At 55.4% G+C, this 16,873-nt stretch overlaps 3 protein-coding genes across 5 annotated transcripts in view; 1 reads left to right on the forward strand and 2 right to left on the reverse strand.

The window, feature by feature from the left end:
• The window catches only part of MYO1D (myosin ID), a 319,278-nt gene extending 315,236 nt beyond the window's left edge, over positions 1-4,042 (forward strand). Inside the window, exon 22 of the mRNA XM_070562560.1 lies at positions 1,649-4,042. Coding sequence (XP_070418661.1) covers positions 1,649-1,805 — 157 coding nt within the window. The 3' untranslated portion in view covers positions 1,806-4,042. The remainder of the gene's footprint in view (positions 1-1,648) is intronic.
• A 1,328-nt stretch (positions 4,043-5,370) lies between these two features.
• Positions 5,371-9,872, reverse strand: CDK5R1 (cyclin dependent kinase 5 regulatory subunit 1). 3 transcript variants are annotated; one of them, XR_011523527.1, is made up of 2 exons: positions 7,600-9,232; positions 5,371-6,904 (listed from the first exon to the last, which is right to left on the reverse strand). XR_011523527.1 is itself a non-coding variant. In XM_070562577.1 (2 exons), the coding sequence occupies exon 2, from the start codon at positions 9,094-9,096 to the stop codon at positions 8,173-8,175; it is 924 nt and encodes a 307-aa protein (XP_070418678.1). In that variant the 5' UTR covers positions 9,097-9,238; positions 9,743-9,872; the 3' UTR covers positions 5,371-8,172. The 3 variants fall into 3 exon arrangements, 2 of the variants coding, with proteins under 2 accessions (XP_070418678.1, XP_070418677.1); XM_070562577.1 differs by adding an exon at positions 9,743-9,872 and having other exon boundaries at positions 5,371-9,238; XM_070562576.1 differs by adding an exon at positions 9,527-9,671 and having other exon boundaries at positions 5,371-9,238.
• A 3,796-nt stretch (positions 9,873-13,668) lies between these two features.
• PSMD11 (proteasome 26S subunit, non-ATPase 11) overlaps positions 13,669-16,873 on the reverse strand; it is a 29,524-nt gene continuing 26,319 nt past the window's right edge. Inside the window, exons 10-14 of the mRNA XM_070562568.1 lie at positions 16,625-16,750; positions 16,086-16,121; positions 15,768-15,819; positions 15,326-15,468; positions 13,669-15,207 (exon numbers count right to left, since the gene is read on the reverse strand). Coding sequence (XP_070418669.1) covers positions 15,326-15,468; positions 15,768-15,819; positions 16,086-16,121; positions 16,625-16,750 — 357 coding nt within the window. The 3' untranslated portion in view covers positions 13,669-15,207. The remainder of the gene's footprint in view (positions 15,208-15,325; positions 15,469-15,767; positions 15,820-16,085; positions 16,122-16,624; positions 16,751-16,873) is intronic.

A 16,873-nucleotide genomic window follows, 5' to 3' on the forward strand; every position in this document is an offset into this window, starting at 1 on the left:
AACCGTGGGACCCACTGAAGGGCAGGCGCACTGGGCGGCGTGGGGACATGCGCCTGGACCGGGTGCTGGAGCAAAGCTGTGTCCTGGGCACACTGAGGCCATGACTGATGTGTTCACACTGAGGCTGTCACTGATGTGTTCACACTGAGGCTGTCACTGATGTGTTCACACTGAGATCATGACTGATGTGTTCACTCTGAGGTCATGACTGATGTGTTCACACTGACGCTGTCACTGATGTGTTCACACTGAGGCCATGACTGATGTGTTCACACTGAGGCTGTCACTAATGTGTTCACACTGAGATCATGACTAATGTGTTCACACTGAGGTCATGACTGATGTGTTCACACTGAGGCCCTGAGTGATGTGTTCACAGTACCCTTAGGCCCTGACTGGTGTGTTCACACTGAGGCCCTGACTGATGTGTTCACTCTGAGGTCATGACTGATGTGTTCACACTGAGGCCCTGAGTGATGTGTTCACGGTACCCTTAGGCCCTGACTGGTGTGTTCACACTGAGGCCCTGACCGATGTGTTCACGCTGAGGCTGTGAGGGTGGCTGCTGTTGGCCCCTCCTGCAGCACCCGCTTTTGGGTGCTGTCTGGCGGCCAGGGTGGGCTGCCTCAGTGCCATACTGGAGAGAAAGGTGTCTGAGCGATGGTGCCTCTTGGGCAAGCCGGTGCCTGGGAAGCCCTCACACTCCCCTGGCCCACGGAGCCTGGCTGGCCAGGCAGAAGCACAGGGGTGCCGGCCTCAGTCTGGCCTCCCCCTGTGCTGTGGACACATGGCACTCGCTGCTCAACACCAAAAGCCGCATCAGTCCAGGGGGCCCAGCAACACCCCAGACGCCGCCCTGAGAGAGAAGGTGTCCCCGGGGCCACAGAGCAGAGCCAGCCCATGCTGACTGGAGGCCCCAGGCTGGCCGGCCCTTCTCCTCTCCCCTCTCCCCTCCCAGCGCGGGGAGAGAGCTGACGAGACCCAGGCCCAGGGGCAGCGTGGGACCCTGCCAGCCTGTGTGAGCAGCCGTGAGGTGCCCGCCCTTCGACAGGTTTCTCAGCTCTTAAAATAAGAAGCATCTGAAGTGTATTCGGTGCTGCATGAGGACCTGGAGGACAGGATCTGCTCCTACTCAGCAAGTGCACAGCCTCTCCACCCCCGCCACGCCAGGCTCCTTGGGGCCGACACCACCTGGAACGTGGAGCCCTGGCCGAGCCCCATGGGCCAGCGGGAGACACGTGACTCCGGATGGGCCATGCGCTCTGACTGCACAGGGCTCCCAGCGGATATCTAAGGCCCAAGTGACTCTGTCCCCGGCCTCAGGCCAGACACTTGTGGCATCTCCCTCCTCTGGCCCAGCTCAACACGCCGGGTTCTCTGGAGCCAGCAGCGGGCCCAGGGCCAGAACTTCAGCCCCTCTGTTCCGATGGCTTTGGCTCGAGGCTGCAGCCCAGTGCCAGTCCTTCCTGTCCTCGCCCTCTCTTGGGGCTCCTCAGGTCCCCTCTGAGCCTCCAGTGCCCATGTCCCCTGGGCACCTGTGAGGCAGGAGCTTGGCAAACGGTGGGCCCTGGGGGTTGCCAGGGAAACGCACCCTACTCTGGCTGCCTGCTAACTGCCTATCTGGTCTTTTTCTTTTCGGTTCTTCCAGTGAGAAGCGCCACCTTCAAGTCAACGTCACCAACCCCGTGCAGTGCAGCCTGCACGGGAAGAAGTGCACCGTCTCCGTGGAGACGCGGCTCAACCAGCCAGAGCCCGACTTCACCAAGAGCCGCTCGGGCTTCACCCTCAGCGTGCCCGGGAACTGAGCGCGCCCAGAGGCCTCACCAGGGAGCGGGGGGCTGCGGGGCCTGGAGCGCCGTGGGCCTGGGGCGGCCGCCTGCCACCCAGCATCCCAGGTGCCCGTCTCCTTGCCGAAGCCCTGCTACTGCCCGCTAGAAACGAGCGCGCAAGGCCCGAGCTTGGGAGGAGCCTCTCCTGCCTTCTCTAAGGCCCCTCCCCTGAAGTTTCCTTCCTCGCTTTCTGCCTTTGATCTACATCTTCCTCTGTCCCGACTTTCCATGGTCCCCATTCAACAAACCAAAGACCCCAGTGCCCTGCCCCAGACCCTGGGCTGACATCCAGACCACATCTCACCTCAGAGGCAACTGGATGGTGCCTCAGTCAGTGAGGGCCTCCCTCCACTGGCCAGGGCAAGTCAAGTGCCTTGACCCGGTGACCAGCCGCTGACCCTGCGAGGGGGCGGGGGAAGCCCAGGACAGTTTCCCCCAACCAAAGACGGGCTCCCCCGGGGGGTTGTGGCACATGTGGTGGAGATGAGCTGGGGATGTAGCTCTTCTGTCTCTGAGAGCCCAGCCTGCCACCCCCTCCCCCAGGGTGACTGTAGTGCTCCTTGGTCCCAGCAGCTGGCCAAAGCCACCAAGCAAGCAGGTTCCCCTGTGGGGCCAGCCCCTCAGCCCAGGCACCAGTGGCTGGCAGAGTGGCCCCGCCCAGCTGGCCGTCCGTCCCGCCCGGAGCCTGCCCCGGGCCTCCTGTCTGCCCTCCAGGAGAGAGCGGGCGGGACACTCCAGGGCTCATCTGACGTCCCCCGCCACCCATGACTTTGTCATTTGCAGGGTTGCTAATCCTATATCGTGGCTGCTGTGCCCACACTCGTGTCAGGAACACTAATAAGGAAATGGAGTCACATGGCCGAGGGGAGCCCTCAGGCGGCCAGACGTCTCCCCTTCTCACACCTCTGTCTCCTGCTCATCTGGAGAACCAGGACTGGGGCGGGAGGGTGGGAGCACACAGCAACTCTGGGAAGGGGGGCGAGCGACAACCGAGCGTGGGGTCCTGGCACTGCAGGCCAGGCCAGGATGCCCACCCCTGCCCTGCACAGCCCCCCCACAGCTGGGGCCCCAGCCACCAGGCACCCAGACCTCCTGCCCGGAGAAGCCACCATCTTGCCCGTCTCCGCCCAGCAGAAAGCCCACGTGCTTCAGATGCCTTCCTGAGCCCACCCTCCCCGGCCTCTGCTCAGGAGGGCGCCACAAACTCCGGGAGCCCGGGCCTCCCAGCCCAGGAGCCTTAAAGGGAGGAGAGACTCTGGGCACCCCGTGTGGGGAGGGGCCCAGGGTGAGCCCGCGCCTCAGGAGGAGCTGACCTCGTCCTCACTTTCTGCCCCAGACACTGCCCCTCCGCCCGCCCGCCTCCTCCCCCCAGGCTCCTGTCCTGCCACCCTGACCCCGCAAAACACACCATGTGCCCAAGTGCAGCCTCCTGTGCCTTGCCTGGTGTCTGACATGGTCCCCCGGCTCTCCCCCGGGTGGTCCCGGCAGCCTGGTCCCACCTGCACCCCCCTCCCCTGCTTCCTAGGGCTCGCAAACATTTGCACTGTGTGCAGCCTGCAACCAGGAATCCTACTGGCACCCTGTCCTTGGAAACCCATTCGCATTCTCCAAGCCTGGTCAGCTGCCTGCGCAGCTCAGAGGTGCCACCAGCCCAGTTAGCAGTGCTCAGAGATTTGCCCATCACCTTGACACTGGCTGAACCATCTTAACTGGAACATCGCCTCTCCCTTCCACTTATTATTTCCCCAAACTTGTTGCCTTACACTAGATACATGCAAATGTACGTTTTAAACACACCAAAATGGAACATGCCAAATGAGTGCCTTTCCGAGGCTGGCAGGGGCTGGGAGCGGGAGTCTGCCCTCCCTCCTCGTGTTGCCTGCGGCCCCTCAGCCCAGGGCCAGGCCTCCCGGCTGAGGGCCAGGGGACGCTGGCTGTCCACAGCACTTTTTCATGATGTCCTGAAAGAAGTCACAGTGTGTGGAACTGAAGGAGGATCAGGAATTTAGGGTGTAATCACGGTAATGCTTCCGGGGTGCCAAGGGGAAAGAAAGCAGGAGGACACAGTGATCGGATGCAATGAAGTGTTTCTCTTGATTTAATTAAATGCAGTTTTATGGTTTGGTGCGTATATTCCTATTTTCCATTAAATTAACTTTATTTCTAAAGCATATTTTGATTTACCATCAAGAGCAATAAAGCATTAAATCTTATTTTTAAAGGTGTTCTGCTTACCTGTAATTGAAAACTATACCCATAATTGTGAAATTTTAGCTTGTGTAAAATCAAGCGTTATCCCAGAGGATGGAAGAAAGCATTAGTCACAAATAAGGTAAAAGGGAAGATAATTTCTCTGAGGTTTTTGAACTGAAATATTAACTAGGGAGCGAGAAGAGAGCTAGGGGGTGGGCGGAGGCAGTGGAGTGAAATTCCAATGTTTTCTCCCCCCACGTTGAGGCCTGTGCGATGGACTCGAAGCCCAGTGCCTTCATGTTTACTGAAATCAAAGCACATTGATGTCAAAGGCTCACATTCCTACGGCTGCAGCTGGGGCAGGGTCTGCATGAAGGGGGGACCAGTCAGCCTCTCCCCATGTTGGCTGGGGGGGACAGTGGGAGTGGCAGGAGAATGAGCTAGCGAGCAATCGACCTCACGGTGGGATGGGGGGCTGCAGGCAGGCAAGGCAAGGCCAGGCCTTGTGAGATGATCAGGCACTCCCAGCACCCAAGGGCCTTGCGGCCACAGGATGCTGCCGGGTCACTGGTCATTGGCAGAAAAGAGCTTCTGTGACTCAGACCAAGGGAGATGCCCTGAGGAGAGCGAGCGGCCCTGATCCCAAGGCTGGCGGCTCCCACAGTGCATCCTGAGCAGAAATGCCTTCCCAGTGTCCAGGGGGCAGCTCCAGAATGTGGGGCACAAGCCGGGGGAGGATGGAGTCCACACTGCCCTAGTCCCTGAGGCTTAGGCTGCTAGCGTGAGTGGGCACAGACCACTGGCAACACAGCCGGTAGGGGGCCCCACCCTGGCCACAATTATGGGCTGGGGTAGCTGCTGCTCTGGAAGCCCCAGGGCTGGATTTCTCTCTTGGAAAACTGCTCAAACTGGCAGGGTTAGGCCACGTGGACACCAGTCCACTCCTGCTGGCCTAGGAGCCTCTGGGCAGCAAGCACTGAGCAGAGCCAGGGCCAGGACGCATGGGGGCAGCAGCCTTGGAGCCAAGCTCCACAAACAGTCTAAGGCCTGGTGCCGCCTGGCAGGCGGTCTCAGTCACCCAGCTCTGCCAAGCTAGGGGAGCCTTTGGGGAGCAGCCCCTGCCCCCGCCCAGCAGCTAAACCAGAGTGGACTTAACCTGCGCTTCCCTCCTAATCACCTTAGCATTCACACACGCGCTCGTTCAGCCCTCTCCCCTAACCCTGCCCTCCTCCCTGCTCCTCTCCCCTCCCCCATTACACAAATCCAATTATGTTCCGAGTGCAGGAATCATTTACAAAAGGGGCCCCCAGCCTGCTCATGAATGACGTGCCCACAAAAGAGGTCTATGTAATGGATGATCAGTGCATTTTATTTAATCAGCACAGTACAAAAATAAATAAAAATAAGGGAAGGGGAATTAAATTACAGCCAAACTGAGCTTCATGACCTTGTCAGATTATAAACCACACATACTTACAAACACACTACATACATACAAAATGAGACAAATATAAATTAATATTAACAATACCCACAGTTTGGTCAAAGAATAGCTACAGAAGAAATTGCACTAAAAAACCAACATACATCGCACGTGTGTAATTAGCAGTTTCAAATATACAGCTATGAATAATTCCGAGTGAAAAAAATGGCACATTTTCTTTTCATTGCAAGTTTAACAACTGTTGGAACAAAACTAAATTCTAATAACTGCATGGAAAGAATATATCAACCCTTCAGGTTTACAAGAAAGAGAGAAAAACCAAATCCTGAACTATTATTCCTGTGACTTGTTCTGTGCACGGGTGTAATTTTCACAGCCATCTGTTCTAAGATTATTTTTCTTAAGACACAAAATGCTCCTGGTTTGCATGCACAATATCACTGTAAAAGCAACAATTAAAGAATAAAGGGGTTTTTTTTTTGTAGGTTAGTTTTTTTTCATTTTTTTATTGTTGCTCTAAAAGTAGTCTTCATAGCAGCATGTCAAATGGGTTCATTGCTTGCACACTCAAGTATCTGAGTTCCTTTACACAATACTGATGACCAGTGCAAGGGGAGGGAGGAGCACACGACAGGCTTCACATTGATGGAACTAGAGAGTTATTTTCTTAGTCCCCAACCATTCCTGAAATTTGCACCTCCTCCAAGAAATAAAAAAATAAATATGGAGAAAGAGAAGGAAACACACAGAACTGGAATCCTGTGGATGAGACTCAGCTGCACAGCTTCAGGCCAAGTTCAGGCAGGCGAGCGAGTGACTAAGACACGCGCCCCTCCTCCTGAGACTCAGCACCTGAACCTCCCTCTTCCATGCCGCCAGGGCCCGCCGCCCCCACGGGCCTCCTACCTCAGGTCACACGTGGCAGCAGGATCTGAACAGACAGGCTGTGTGACAGCTCCCGCAGAGAAGAGCGCTGCGGGGAAGTCTGTGCCAGCAGCCGCAGGTTCCTTCCAGCTCCGCATCAGATTATCCGGCAGTCCCGGGAATGGCTCAGCATGGGCCTCGAGGCACAGCTGGGGCGAGTGCTCCCCGGCACAGGCAGGCCCTCTTCCTCATATCTGGGAATACCACAGGCTGGCAGGCTCTGCTCCAGGCCTCATAAACCGGGACCTCAATTTCACAGCTTTCTCTTTTTTATGTGAATTTCAGTAGTGCTTGTGCTGAAATCGGCAGCCACCTGGACCCTAACCCTATGTAAAACTACCCTCTGTCCCCCCTGCCCCCCCAATTCCAGCACTCCCAGGGGGATTGGGACTAGAAGAGAGAATTCTCTGTAGCATCTTCACATTGGTCTTTGTTCCCCAAAGCCGGAGTGATGGGCCATGGAGGAAGACTTGCTCCCTTCTCTTGATCCTCTCCCAAGTCCCAAGCCACCAATCTGGGAGAATTAGAAAGAAAATTGATTAAGTACACATCATGTGTTTTTACAGCCACTAGGGAAAAGTGGAAACCAAAACCAGCAGCTGCAAATGCTCAGTTGTGGAATCAGCAGGCTTCCAGAGCCATGAGGAGTTTGGTACTCCCAGCTTGTAATTGTCTCCAAGATGCAGCTGTCTCACTGGGCCTTGCAGGGCAAGGCTTCATCTTCAGAAGAAACTGAACTGTTTGGAAACAGCTTTGAATGAACAGGGCTGGGGGCAGGGGAACATCATTACCACATCACCCTGATCCCTGACATCACCCCCTAGCTCTGCAGGACATGTCATGTGCACCAGCAAGAGGCCTTAGCCCTTTGGTGGGCACCGGCTGGGTCTCAGGCATGGCACCCCCACCTGCCCAGAAGGCAGGCTGTTGAGAATGGGCACCCGCAGCTGTCCTGGCCTTTGCCACAGGGTGAGTAAGCTGCATTAGTCAAATGACAATTCACCCAGGAAAGGAGTTGTCCCCAGCTTCTCCCCACCCCTTTAGCTGGGACCCCAAATGAAAGAACTTAATGAGTCAAACCAGCTCATTAACCAACACTACCAACAGGGCTAGGAGCAGGGGACAAGAGGGCCGGGCCGGGCCGGGGGGCAAGTTCCATGTCTCCACTAAAGGAAAGCCCTTCTCCCTAAAAAAGAAAAAAGAGCAAACCAGGGTCGCGCGTGGTCAAACGGCAGGACACAATCTTTGCACCAGGCCGGCTTCTCCTCCATTGAAGAGGTTGTCCCAGGGCGGTGGGCATCCCGCCTCACAAGCCCACGCGGCTCAGTCAGGGTGGCTGGCTCCAGGGGCCTCTGGGAGAACGGACGACCCAAAATAGGAACCAGAAAAGGGCCTCCAACCAGAAATGCCAATTCCTCCCTGGGCTAACTGGCCGGAGACCCCTCTCCAGCTCCCACGCAGGAAGCAGCCGACAGCCTCACCTGCCCTGGTCCAGCAAGGGCACAGGTAGCAGAAGCAGGTCAGTCCTTTGAACTCCCCAGAGTGAGAGGTCAGGAGCCTGGGTGGCTCTGAATACATCTTCTTGGTTTTGCACAAGGTTCGGGAGTTCAAAAGCGCCCAGAGTTCTTGGCAGGGCTGAAGAAAACCCCAAGGAGAGAAGGTGGGAAGGGCGAGGCCCTTGGTGGCTTTGCTAGACACATACTGTACACGAAATCTGATTTGTTTAATAATAAATTTTTAAAAATGGATTAAATCCTTGAGCCATGATGCGGGCTATAGGGCTCACCGATCGAGTCCTAGAAGGAGCCGCTTCTTGTCCTCCTGGCCACTCTCGTTCTTCAGGTCGGAGAACACCTGTGTGAAGTAGTGTGGGTCGGCATTGATCTGCAGCATCTTGGAGCTCATGAGGTTGATGACGGAGAGGCAGCGGTCCCAAAAGGCCTCCTTGCAGCTCTCCACCAGGAAGGGCTTGAGCGGGTAGGAGATCTCGTTGCCCATGTAGGAGTAGGAGAGGTACAGGCAGGTCAGCAGGACAGCCTGGAGCTCGTGGTCGGAGCCCACCTCAGAGGAGATGACATCCCTGCAGAGCATGTAGAGGAAGACCACGTTGGCCGGCGTGATGAAGCCCTGGTCCTGCCAGCCCTGCAGAAGCAGCGAGCGGTCCACGCTGCGCAGCCAGAGCACAGGGTCCGTGGGGGAGAGGTGCTTCAGGCGGTAGCACCGGCGGCAGAGAAACTCGCCCAGACAGCGCAGCAGCTCGCTGGTGGACGCCTGGACGATGACCCGTTTGGGCGTCCCTGCGGAGGTGACAGCAGGGTGCGGGGCCTTCTTGACGGAAGAAGAGACCCCGGTCTGGGAGCCCGAGAGCTGGCTGGCAGGGGGTGCGGGCGGCTGGGCCGGTGGGGGCTGGGCGAACGTGGACAGGTTGGCGCACGACAGCGACTTCTTCAGGTTCTCATTGTTGAGGTGCGTGATGTTGCTCTGGTAGCTGCTGTTGGGCTGCACCTTCTTGGAGTTCTTCTTCTTGGCCGACACGGCCACGATCCTCTTCCAAGGCAGCACGGAGATGAGGGAGTGTCGCTTCAGGTTCTTGTCCTTGGCGTTCTTGCTGTTCTGCACGGCCGTGTAGTGGCCCACCGTGGCCGCGCCATCCTCAAAGAGCGTGGCCTTCCGGTAGCTGGGGGACAGGGACAGCACCGTGCCCATGGTGCCGCTGCGCGCCGGGCGGGGGCCCGCGCCCCTGCGCGCCCAGCCCGGCGGCCGGAGGGAGGACGCGGCTCAGCGAGCCCGCGGCGGCCCCGGGGAGGAGGCGGGGGCGCTCCCGAGGGCGCGTGCTGCCCCTTCGGATCTGTGTGGAAAACAAGATGGTTCTCAGCACCAAGCGGGGCTCGCGCCGCGCTCCTCCGCCCGGGCCTCGGCGGCCCTCGCCGCCTTGGACCCGGCCCCGGCCCGGGCCTTCCCCGGGCTCTGCGGCCCCGCCCGCGCCCCCGCGCCGCAGCCCGGCCGCCCGCACTGCAACACCCCCGCCCGCCGCCGCCGCTGCGGTCCGGATGGCCGCGGGAGGGCCCCCGCCTCAGCCCCGCGCGGCCCCGGCCCCGGCTCCCCGCGCGGCGGCGGCTTTGGGGCGCCGGCTTACCGGGCAGGCGGCGGCTGCTGCGCTCCGCGCCCTCCGCAATGCGCGCCGCGGCTCGGCGGCGCTCGGCGGGGCTCGGCGGGGCTCGCGCGCGGCGGCGGCGGCGGCGGCGGCTCCGGAGCTTCTGTCCAAGGTTCTGCAGGCGCCGCGGCCCCGCCCCCCGCCCGGCCGCCTTCGCCGCCGCCGCGCTCCCGCTCCCGCTCCCGCCCCGGCGCGCACCTCAGCGGCCTCCCTCTCCGGGGCGCGCGCGCGGTCCCGCGCCGGCGCGGGCGGGCCTGGTCCCGCCGGGGAGCCGGGGCCGCTGCCGTCCTCAGCACGAGCGTCGCGCGGTGCGGGCAGGGACGCGGCCGCGAGCCCGAGGCGCCTCTACTCGCCGCGCCCCATCCAGGAGCGGGACTCGCGGCGGCGGCGGGTACTCGCGGCGCCGGCCCCGCCCCGCCGCCCGGGGCCGCACCCACGCACTGCTCGCCGCCCGCTCTGCGCCGCCGCGCCAGCAGCAGCCCGGCCGCGTGAGAGCCCCGGGCGCCCGGCGCCGCCGAGTTCGGACGAGTAGGGAGCGCCGGGGCGGGGCGGGGCCGAGGGCCGACCCCGCCCGCCGCCCCGCCCAGACACGTGCTGCCTTTGTTCCCGCCGCGGCGCCCACGGCGGCCGGCCGCGGGGGCGCTCTCGGTCGCGTCCCAGCCCTGGCGATGCGCGGCTCGCCCGAGCTCCGCGAGAAGCCATCCACGGAGGCCAGGCCCCGAGCTGCCTCCTTCCATTTAACATCCTTGTCCTCCGGGAAAGAAGCTAGGGAGCTCGGGGAGGAAGGCGGGGAGAGGCGAAGCCTTTGCTGAGGCGGCCTGAGTGCCACGCGCATCCCGAGCCGACTGTCCCATCGGTTTTAGTGCCTTCCCCTCTGGGACCTCCATTCCCCCATCCCAGGGAAATGCCCATGGCCCGGCTCGGTGTCAGAAATCCAGGCCAGAGAGGCATAGCCAATTCTGGGCCGTCGCACAAACAGCGACTGGATTTCCCACACCACACCTGGGACAAGGTCCTGAGGACCCTGGCTCGGTGGCTACCCCAGGGATGAGCCAATACTGAGCCCATCAACAACGTGACCTCGAAAATTTCCACTCGCCCGCTTATCTGTTATAGTTAAACTGAAGCAACTGCTTGTCCAACCAGCCTCTGATCGCTAATTTAAATGTTTTTCATGCCACACGGATAATTTGAAGACGTGTTGTTAGTAAAATTCTGGTTCTAGTAACTGTTCTCAGACAAGAATCTAGATCCTTCACAAAGGCCATTTTTCATTTGTTATTCTTTTAGTTTGGTTCTGGAGACTGATTCAGATTTGACCACAAAGCTGGGAAACAGGAGACTCAAACCCTATCTTAATCCAAATTATCACCTCTGGACCTAGTGACGAGGAAGTGGGAATCCAGAGAAGAGTGGAGTGCCAATCCGGACTCCAGACCACAGCATCACACTAGGCTGTCAATCTGTGCCAGCTCTGCCTCCTGCCCTAAACAAACAGAAAGAGAAATCTGGCATCATTCAGAACAATGCTACTATCGTCAGAAAGTACTAGAATTTGCTTATGTACTACCCAGAGATTTCTCCATCAAGAGCGGCAGTTGAAAGCTTTAGGGACCTTGGTGACCATACAGTAGAACACGCATTGCTCTGCACGAGGGCTGCTGCTTCCACAGCCCTTCAGAAACATCCACAGCAGCTGTCATCTTAATTTAGATGATGAAGGCAGACTCCCCTCTCGGAATGTTCCTCAGTGGACAACCCCTACCTGCTGTTCAAACAGAGCTGTCCTCAACCCCACTTCTTTATAGTAAGAAGCTCTGAGACGTAATCTCCTCCACGTCCCCTGGACCAATGACTCTCTTCCTCTCTAAGGCAGAGCTGAACCCCAGCCGTTTTTCCTCCAGCCCCTAGGGGAAAGACCCAGCTCTTGAGGTGGCCCATGTCCACCTTGCATTTTCTCAAGGTCCCCTTCAGATTCTAGTGTCGAGCAAAGGTTAAATACTTTCCATTTCCCAAAATATGCCTAGATTTCTAAGCCTGTAATCCACCCTTACAACTATCTGGACCCACCCTGTTACCTGTGCCTATGAATTTCAATTCTAGCTAATTCCAGTCCATGGTGGATAGCACCAAGCTCTACTTCACCCCAGCCCATTTCCCAGGCCAAAGAAGCATGTTTGCCTGGGCCTTTTCCAGCCTGGCAGCACTCAGGTGTCCTCTCCTGCCTTCGCCCAGCCAGCCTTCCCCTTGCACCTTCAAAAAGAGCTCTTGGCAAAACTACCCTAACCTCCTCACACTTGTCAAAAGCAGAGTCATGTTTGCAGCAGAGCGTGAATAGGACAGTGCTGCCAGGCCACTGCTGTTGTGACTGAGGGAAGGGCTTGTCCTGAACCCCTATCTACCCATGCTGTGCCTGTTTCAACCCACCACTACCACCCTCAAGCTCTCATCACTGCTCCAACTGCAAAGCAAAGAAGGGGCAATAAATAATCTGCCAGAAATGGCAGAATCAAGGACCCAGAAGGCAGACCCAGCTGAATGATGCAGAGCTGTTTTCTTCCCAGTCTTCATCAGAGAATTGCAGGGAGGCCCTCTAAATCCCACCCCCATCAATCAGCCTATTTATCTTATCTTGAGCTTCGGAAGAGCCAGCCTGCTTGTTATCTGTGCCGCTGGGCCGGGATGCCCATGTATCATCGGAGAGTCCCCGTCCTCTGCATGCCTGCCTTCCCATTCCACCCCAAGGAAGGGAGGCCAAGGCCCCAGCCAGTAGCTTCCAGACAGTGTTCCAAATAAAGCAGGGCCGAGCCCTGGCTCCTGAGGAAGTCATGCTTTGTTCTTTCAGGGATCACAGAGCAACATCTAGTGGCCCTTCTGGGCAGCACAGATTACATAACTCCAGCACACAGCAGGCCTCCACAGCCAAGTGCCTCAGCCTCTGCTCCCAACACCACATTAACACACAACAAAGCCCTGGAACCATAAAGGCTGGTCCCTTCCTCCCCCAGATGAGGAAGCCAGGCCCATGGGCTCCCCGACCCTCTCAGCCACCTAGACTCAAGATTATTTGAGGCCCGGGAGGAGCAGCAGTCAGTCCTGAAGGTCTAGAGCAGCACTGTCCAAAAAAACAAATGTGAGCCACGAATGCAAGCCACGTAGGTAATTTAATATTTTCTAGTAGCCACATTAAAAAATAGGTGAATTTTAATAATATATTTTATTTAACCCAATAATGCTCAAAATATTTCAACATATATATATAAAAGTTGAGCTATTTTACATTCTTTTCATACTAAGTCTTCAAAGTCTGCTTTGTGTTTACATTTGCAGTGCGTCAGTTCAAACTAGCCACATTTCAAGGGCTCAACAGCCATGTGTGGCTAGTGGCTACACAGTGGACAGCACAGGGCTGAAGGAAGTCGTCAGACCTGCAAAGGGAGCAGAGGAATGAGCTGCTGCCCGGCTGAGCTCCTCGGGCCTGCCCTGGGCTTGGAAAACCCCTCCCCTCTGCCCTCGCTCTGGATCCCTTTGGAACATTTTTTAAAGTTCTTCATTAAAGCAAAACTCTTCCCACAAGTAAAAGTGTACACAGAGACACGACACTAAAACAGACAATAGCAAGAGTTGCTCAGACTGAAGTGGAGCTGGTGGCTAGAGCTCACCTCTCCCTCCCAGTGGCCCCAGAGCCCCTCAGAAGAGCTCAGACCTCAGGGTCTGAGGGCTAGTATGAAAATAACTGCTTTTGAAGATTCCAAATGGAAACTAAACCACAATGAATGTCAGGACTCTCCAGGCACTTGCATTTCCATGATTTCATATAACCCTCACACCACAATTGCCTATCAAGGAAGCGCCATCCTCAACGTGTAGATGAGGAAATAGGCTGATATTACAACCCAAACCCCATGTCCTCCCTGGACCACGTTCCTTGGAAAAACAAATACTTGAACACCATTTCCCATTTCAGACCTCACAGACCAACCTTCTCCAAAACCCTCTCCTTTAGCCCAGATCTAAAAGTCTCCCACGAAGCAAATGAGATAACAGAGCTTTGGCCAGTCTAGAGGGCTACACAGAGCTGTCTGGAGTTGATGAGAAGCCCTCCAGCACTCAAGAAAGGACACTTTTTGAAAAAAAAATTGTTTTTATTGGAACTCATCTGAACATCAGATATACCTGGTGTTGGTTAGCAAGAACCGTTTGTACATTTGATATTGATGGCGCCAAAACAAAACAGTGACTGGACATGATGGGGAGAGATGTTGAGAACAAAAACTTGATTTTGGAGAGGAAAATAAAAGCCAGTCAGATTCAGTGAAGATGCAAAACCTGGTACAACAAAATCCTTTTACAAAATATAAATTTATTACGAAAACTTGGAAGGATAATCTGAGAAAGGGAAAGAAAGACAAAAGGAGGCCAGCAGGAAGGAGGCAGGAGGAGTGGGAGAGGAAAAGAGAGAAAACAAAGAGGAGATGAGAAGAAAATATAGCTGAGCACAACAGAGGTGCAGAAGCTTACCTGCCCAAATGGCATTAAAGCCTTGCTATGAAATCTCATCATAAAACAAAGCATGCTGAAATACAGTGCTCTTCCTCCCATCCGTTCAGTTTCTAAGAGGTAAATAAAGAAGCTCCCTGGGAGGGGGACATGAGGTTGCTTGAAAACCCAACAAAAATTTAAAAAAAAAAACCACCCCACAGTCTCATTTGCGATGTTCACTGTTTAAAAAAGGAATAAATCCATCTGACAGCAGGAAAGGAGGAGTGGGACAGGGAGAGAAGCTGATGGATTTCAGACAGCCTGATTCCCCTGGAGGGGGGAAGGAGGAAGGAAGAGACATGTGATGGTCTCCTGGTTTAGAGAAGGGAGAGAGAAAAGAGCAGAGGAGAGGGGCAATTAAAACACTGACGTCTAATCTAGTGTACTGTGTTAAAAAGAGCCACATGCACAGCAGGCCCCCTGAGGGCCCACACTGCTCCCCATGTGGCCGTGGTGGACACGAGCTCCTGGCCTCATCCCCATTCCTTCACAGGTCGGAGTGGAGCCATGCAGGTGCTGCTGCTGCTGCTGTGGCGGCGGCGGCGGGCCCTCCGGCCAGTCTGCTGGAGCCATTGGTTGGGAGAAAGGCAGGTGGACAGGCCATATAGCAGGGGAAAGAACACCGAAACGCCTCATTTCAAATAAAAAAGAAAATAGCAGTCTATACACAGTTGTTTGTTTTGGTTCAGTACAAACAGAATAAAAAGTCGTTGCTTTGATGGTCAGGCAAACACCCAATTCTGAAGAGGAGGAGAGGTGACGCCCAGCAGGTGAATTAGGAGCCCCAGTGGTGGGCAGAGCGCCTGGCTTTGCAGCCCTCTCCCAGGAGGCAGAGAGCACAGCTTTAGGTAGTGTAAGCCTTTTTCCTTTTATTTAGAATAACCTTTTTTTTTTCTTTTTCTTTTTTTTTAAGCAATTTCCCCACTCCCAAGTTGGGCCAGTAAAGATTACATGAAAACTGGCACACCTATCGGCTGGAATACAGATGCACCAAATGAGGATTTAAAAACTTTCCGAGCGAAAAGTAGAACATAAACAAAAAAAGAATCTCCTAGCATTTTCCCCAAAGGTTTCACTCTCCCGCCACACACACTCTCCAAAGGACCGCTACAGATCCAACTCTGCAAGAGAAGACAGAGCAGTGTCAATCGGGGAAGCCGCCAGGCCACCAGGAGGCTTTCAGTCTCGACAGGCAGAAGACGGCGCTGCCCGGGCCCAGGTCCTGGAGCCAGCACTCACCTATGTCAGTTTCTTGGCTTTGTTGTAGAGGGAATCCACTACTTTACTCATGTTCTGAATTGTTTCCAGAGCAGCTTCATAAGTTTTATCTACTGGGGGTTCATCGAAAATAATCAAGACACCCTCCCCCTGGTCCAAGATCCCTGCAGGAAACACAAGGGCAACCCAGGTAAAGAAGGGATTAGATACAAAGCATCTGAGAAGCAGCCCGCTCCCTAGCTGCCTCGCTTTCTCCAGAAAAGAGGGGAAAACAACTCATCTCTCTGTTCCATTTGTGCCTGGTTTTTATACAGTCTCATCACAGGGTTAAGAGGGGCAAGGATCCCAGGGAAGCACCGGGTGAAACAAATGGAACAGCTTCTTTCAAGATAAAGGAGCATGATGTCTCTCAAACCATTTCATCACCACCACCAGCCCCTTCGCCTGTATAACTATTACTCACCATGAAATTTCTTGTCAAGAATCATCTGTGATAATTTCCTTTCCACGTCGGCCTAAGATCAAAGCACATGATTAAAGGGACCAGCATTCACTAGTCAGAGATCACAATGATCTGAAAGCCGTATATACAAGAGTCTTACGGCAAATGGACTGAAAACAAAACAGCAACAATGCAACTCCAGCTCTGAGCCCGCAGGCCCCAATCGGCACTGAGAAGTTTGGGAGCTTTCCAACAAGGCCCAAGGGGTGTAAAAGCCAGCCCCTCCACACGCCCCTTTCTCCATCCCTACTCCCACCACACAAGCTCAGGACTCCTTACCTTGGAGAGTTTGATGAGGCTAGATATGTGTTCGATCTAAAAGGAAAGGTAGAGAGACACCAACACTGAAAGTTTTACCTCTGCCTCTAGTATGGGGCTGGGGGTGGGGTGAGGAATAGCTCTATCTCTTGAAATCCTGCTGGATATCTTTATCCAGACTCTCTTTGGCCGTTTTTAGGTCCTTGTGCTATGTCCATCTGCCTACCCTTCATCACTGCAGACAATAAACACACTCCTGTCCCATATACCCAAAAGAAAAACATTTACATGTGCAACGACTACAAAAGCAAGGAGGAGACTGTACTAAATATAAACAGAGGCAAGCTCACCAGCCTCTACCCCACAGCATCCCTCTCCTCGACTCTTGTTCCCTGTCAAGAAAATCCCAAGCTCTTGGTGGCCTCTTGCCCACCAGACACACCCTTTGAACTGAGTTACTATTTTCGATGGGTGTGGGAAGGGAAGGGGCTACAGTGAGGATGTCTAGCCAGAAACCCCCTCCCATGAGAAAATGGCTAGGAACCCAGAGGGGTTCTTACCTGTACTCGGGAAAAAGGTTCAATGACTCGGATCAGATTCTGTTCCAGTAAGTTATCATACAACTTGGCCAAGTGTGTGCTGATGATTGGGTCATCCCGGAGCTCTGCCCGATAATCTGTCAGGGCCTGCCAAAAGAGCCGGTCACAGAGATTGGCACCGAGAAGCACTTGAAAGTCACGCTACTCCTAGCTTCCTAAGTAAGTAGTCTGCTGGTCCTTGGAACTATATGGTTGACTGAAGTTCTGGAG

Source organism: Equus przewalskii, chromosome 10 (assembly GCF_037783145.1).
Source record: "Equus przewalskii isolate Varuska chromosome 10, EquPr2, whole genome shotgun sequence".
NCBI classification, from domain to species: domain Eukaryota; kingdom Metazoa; phylum Chordata; class Mammalia; order Perissodactyla; family Equidae; genus Equus; species Equus przewalskii.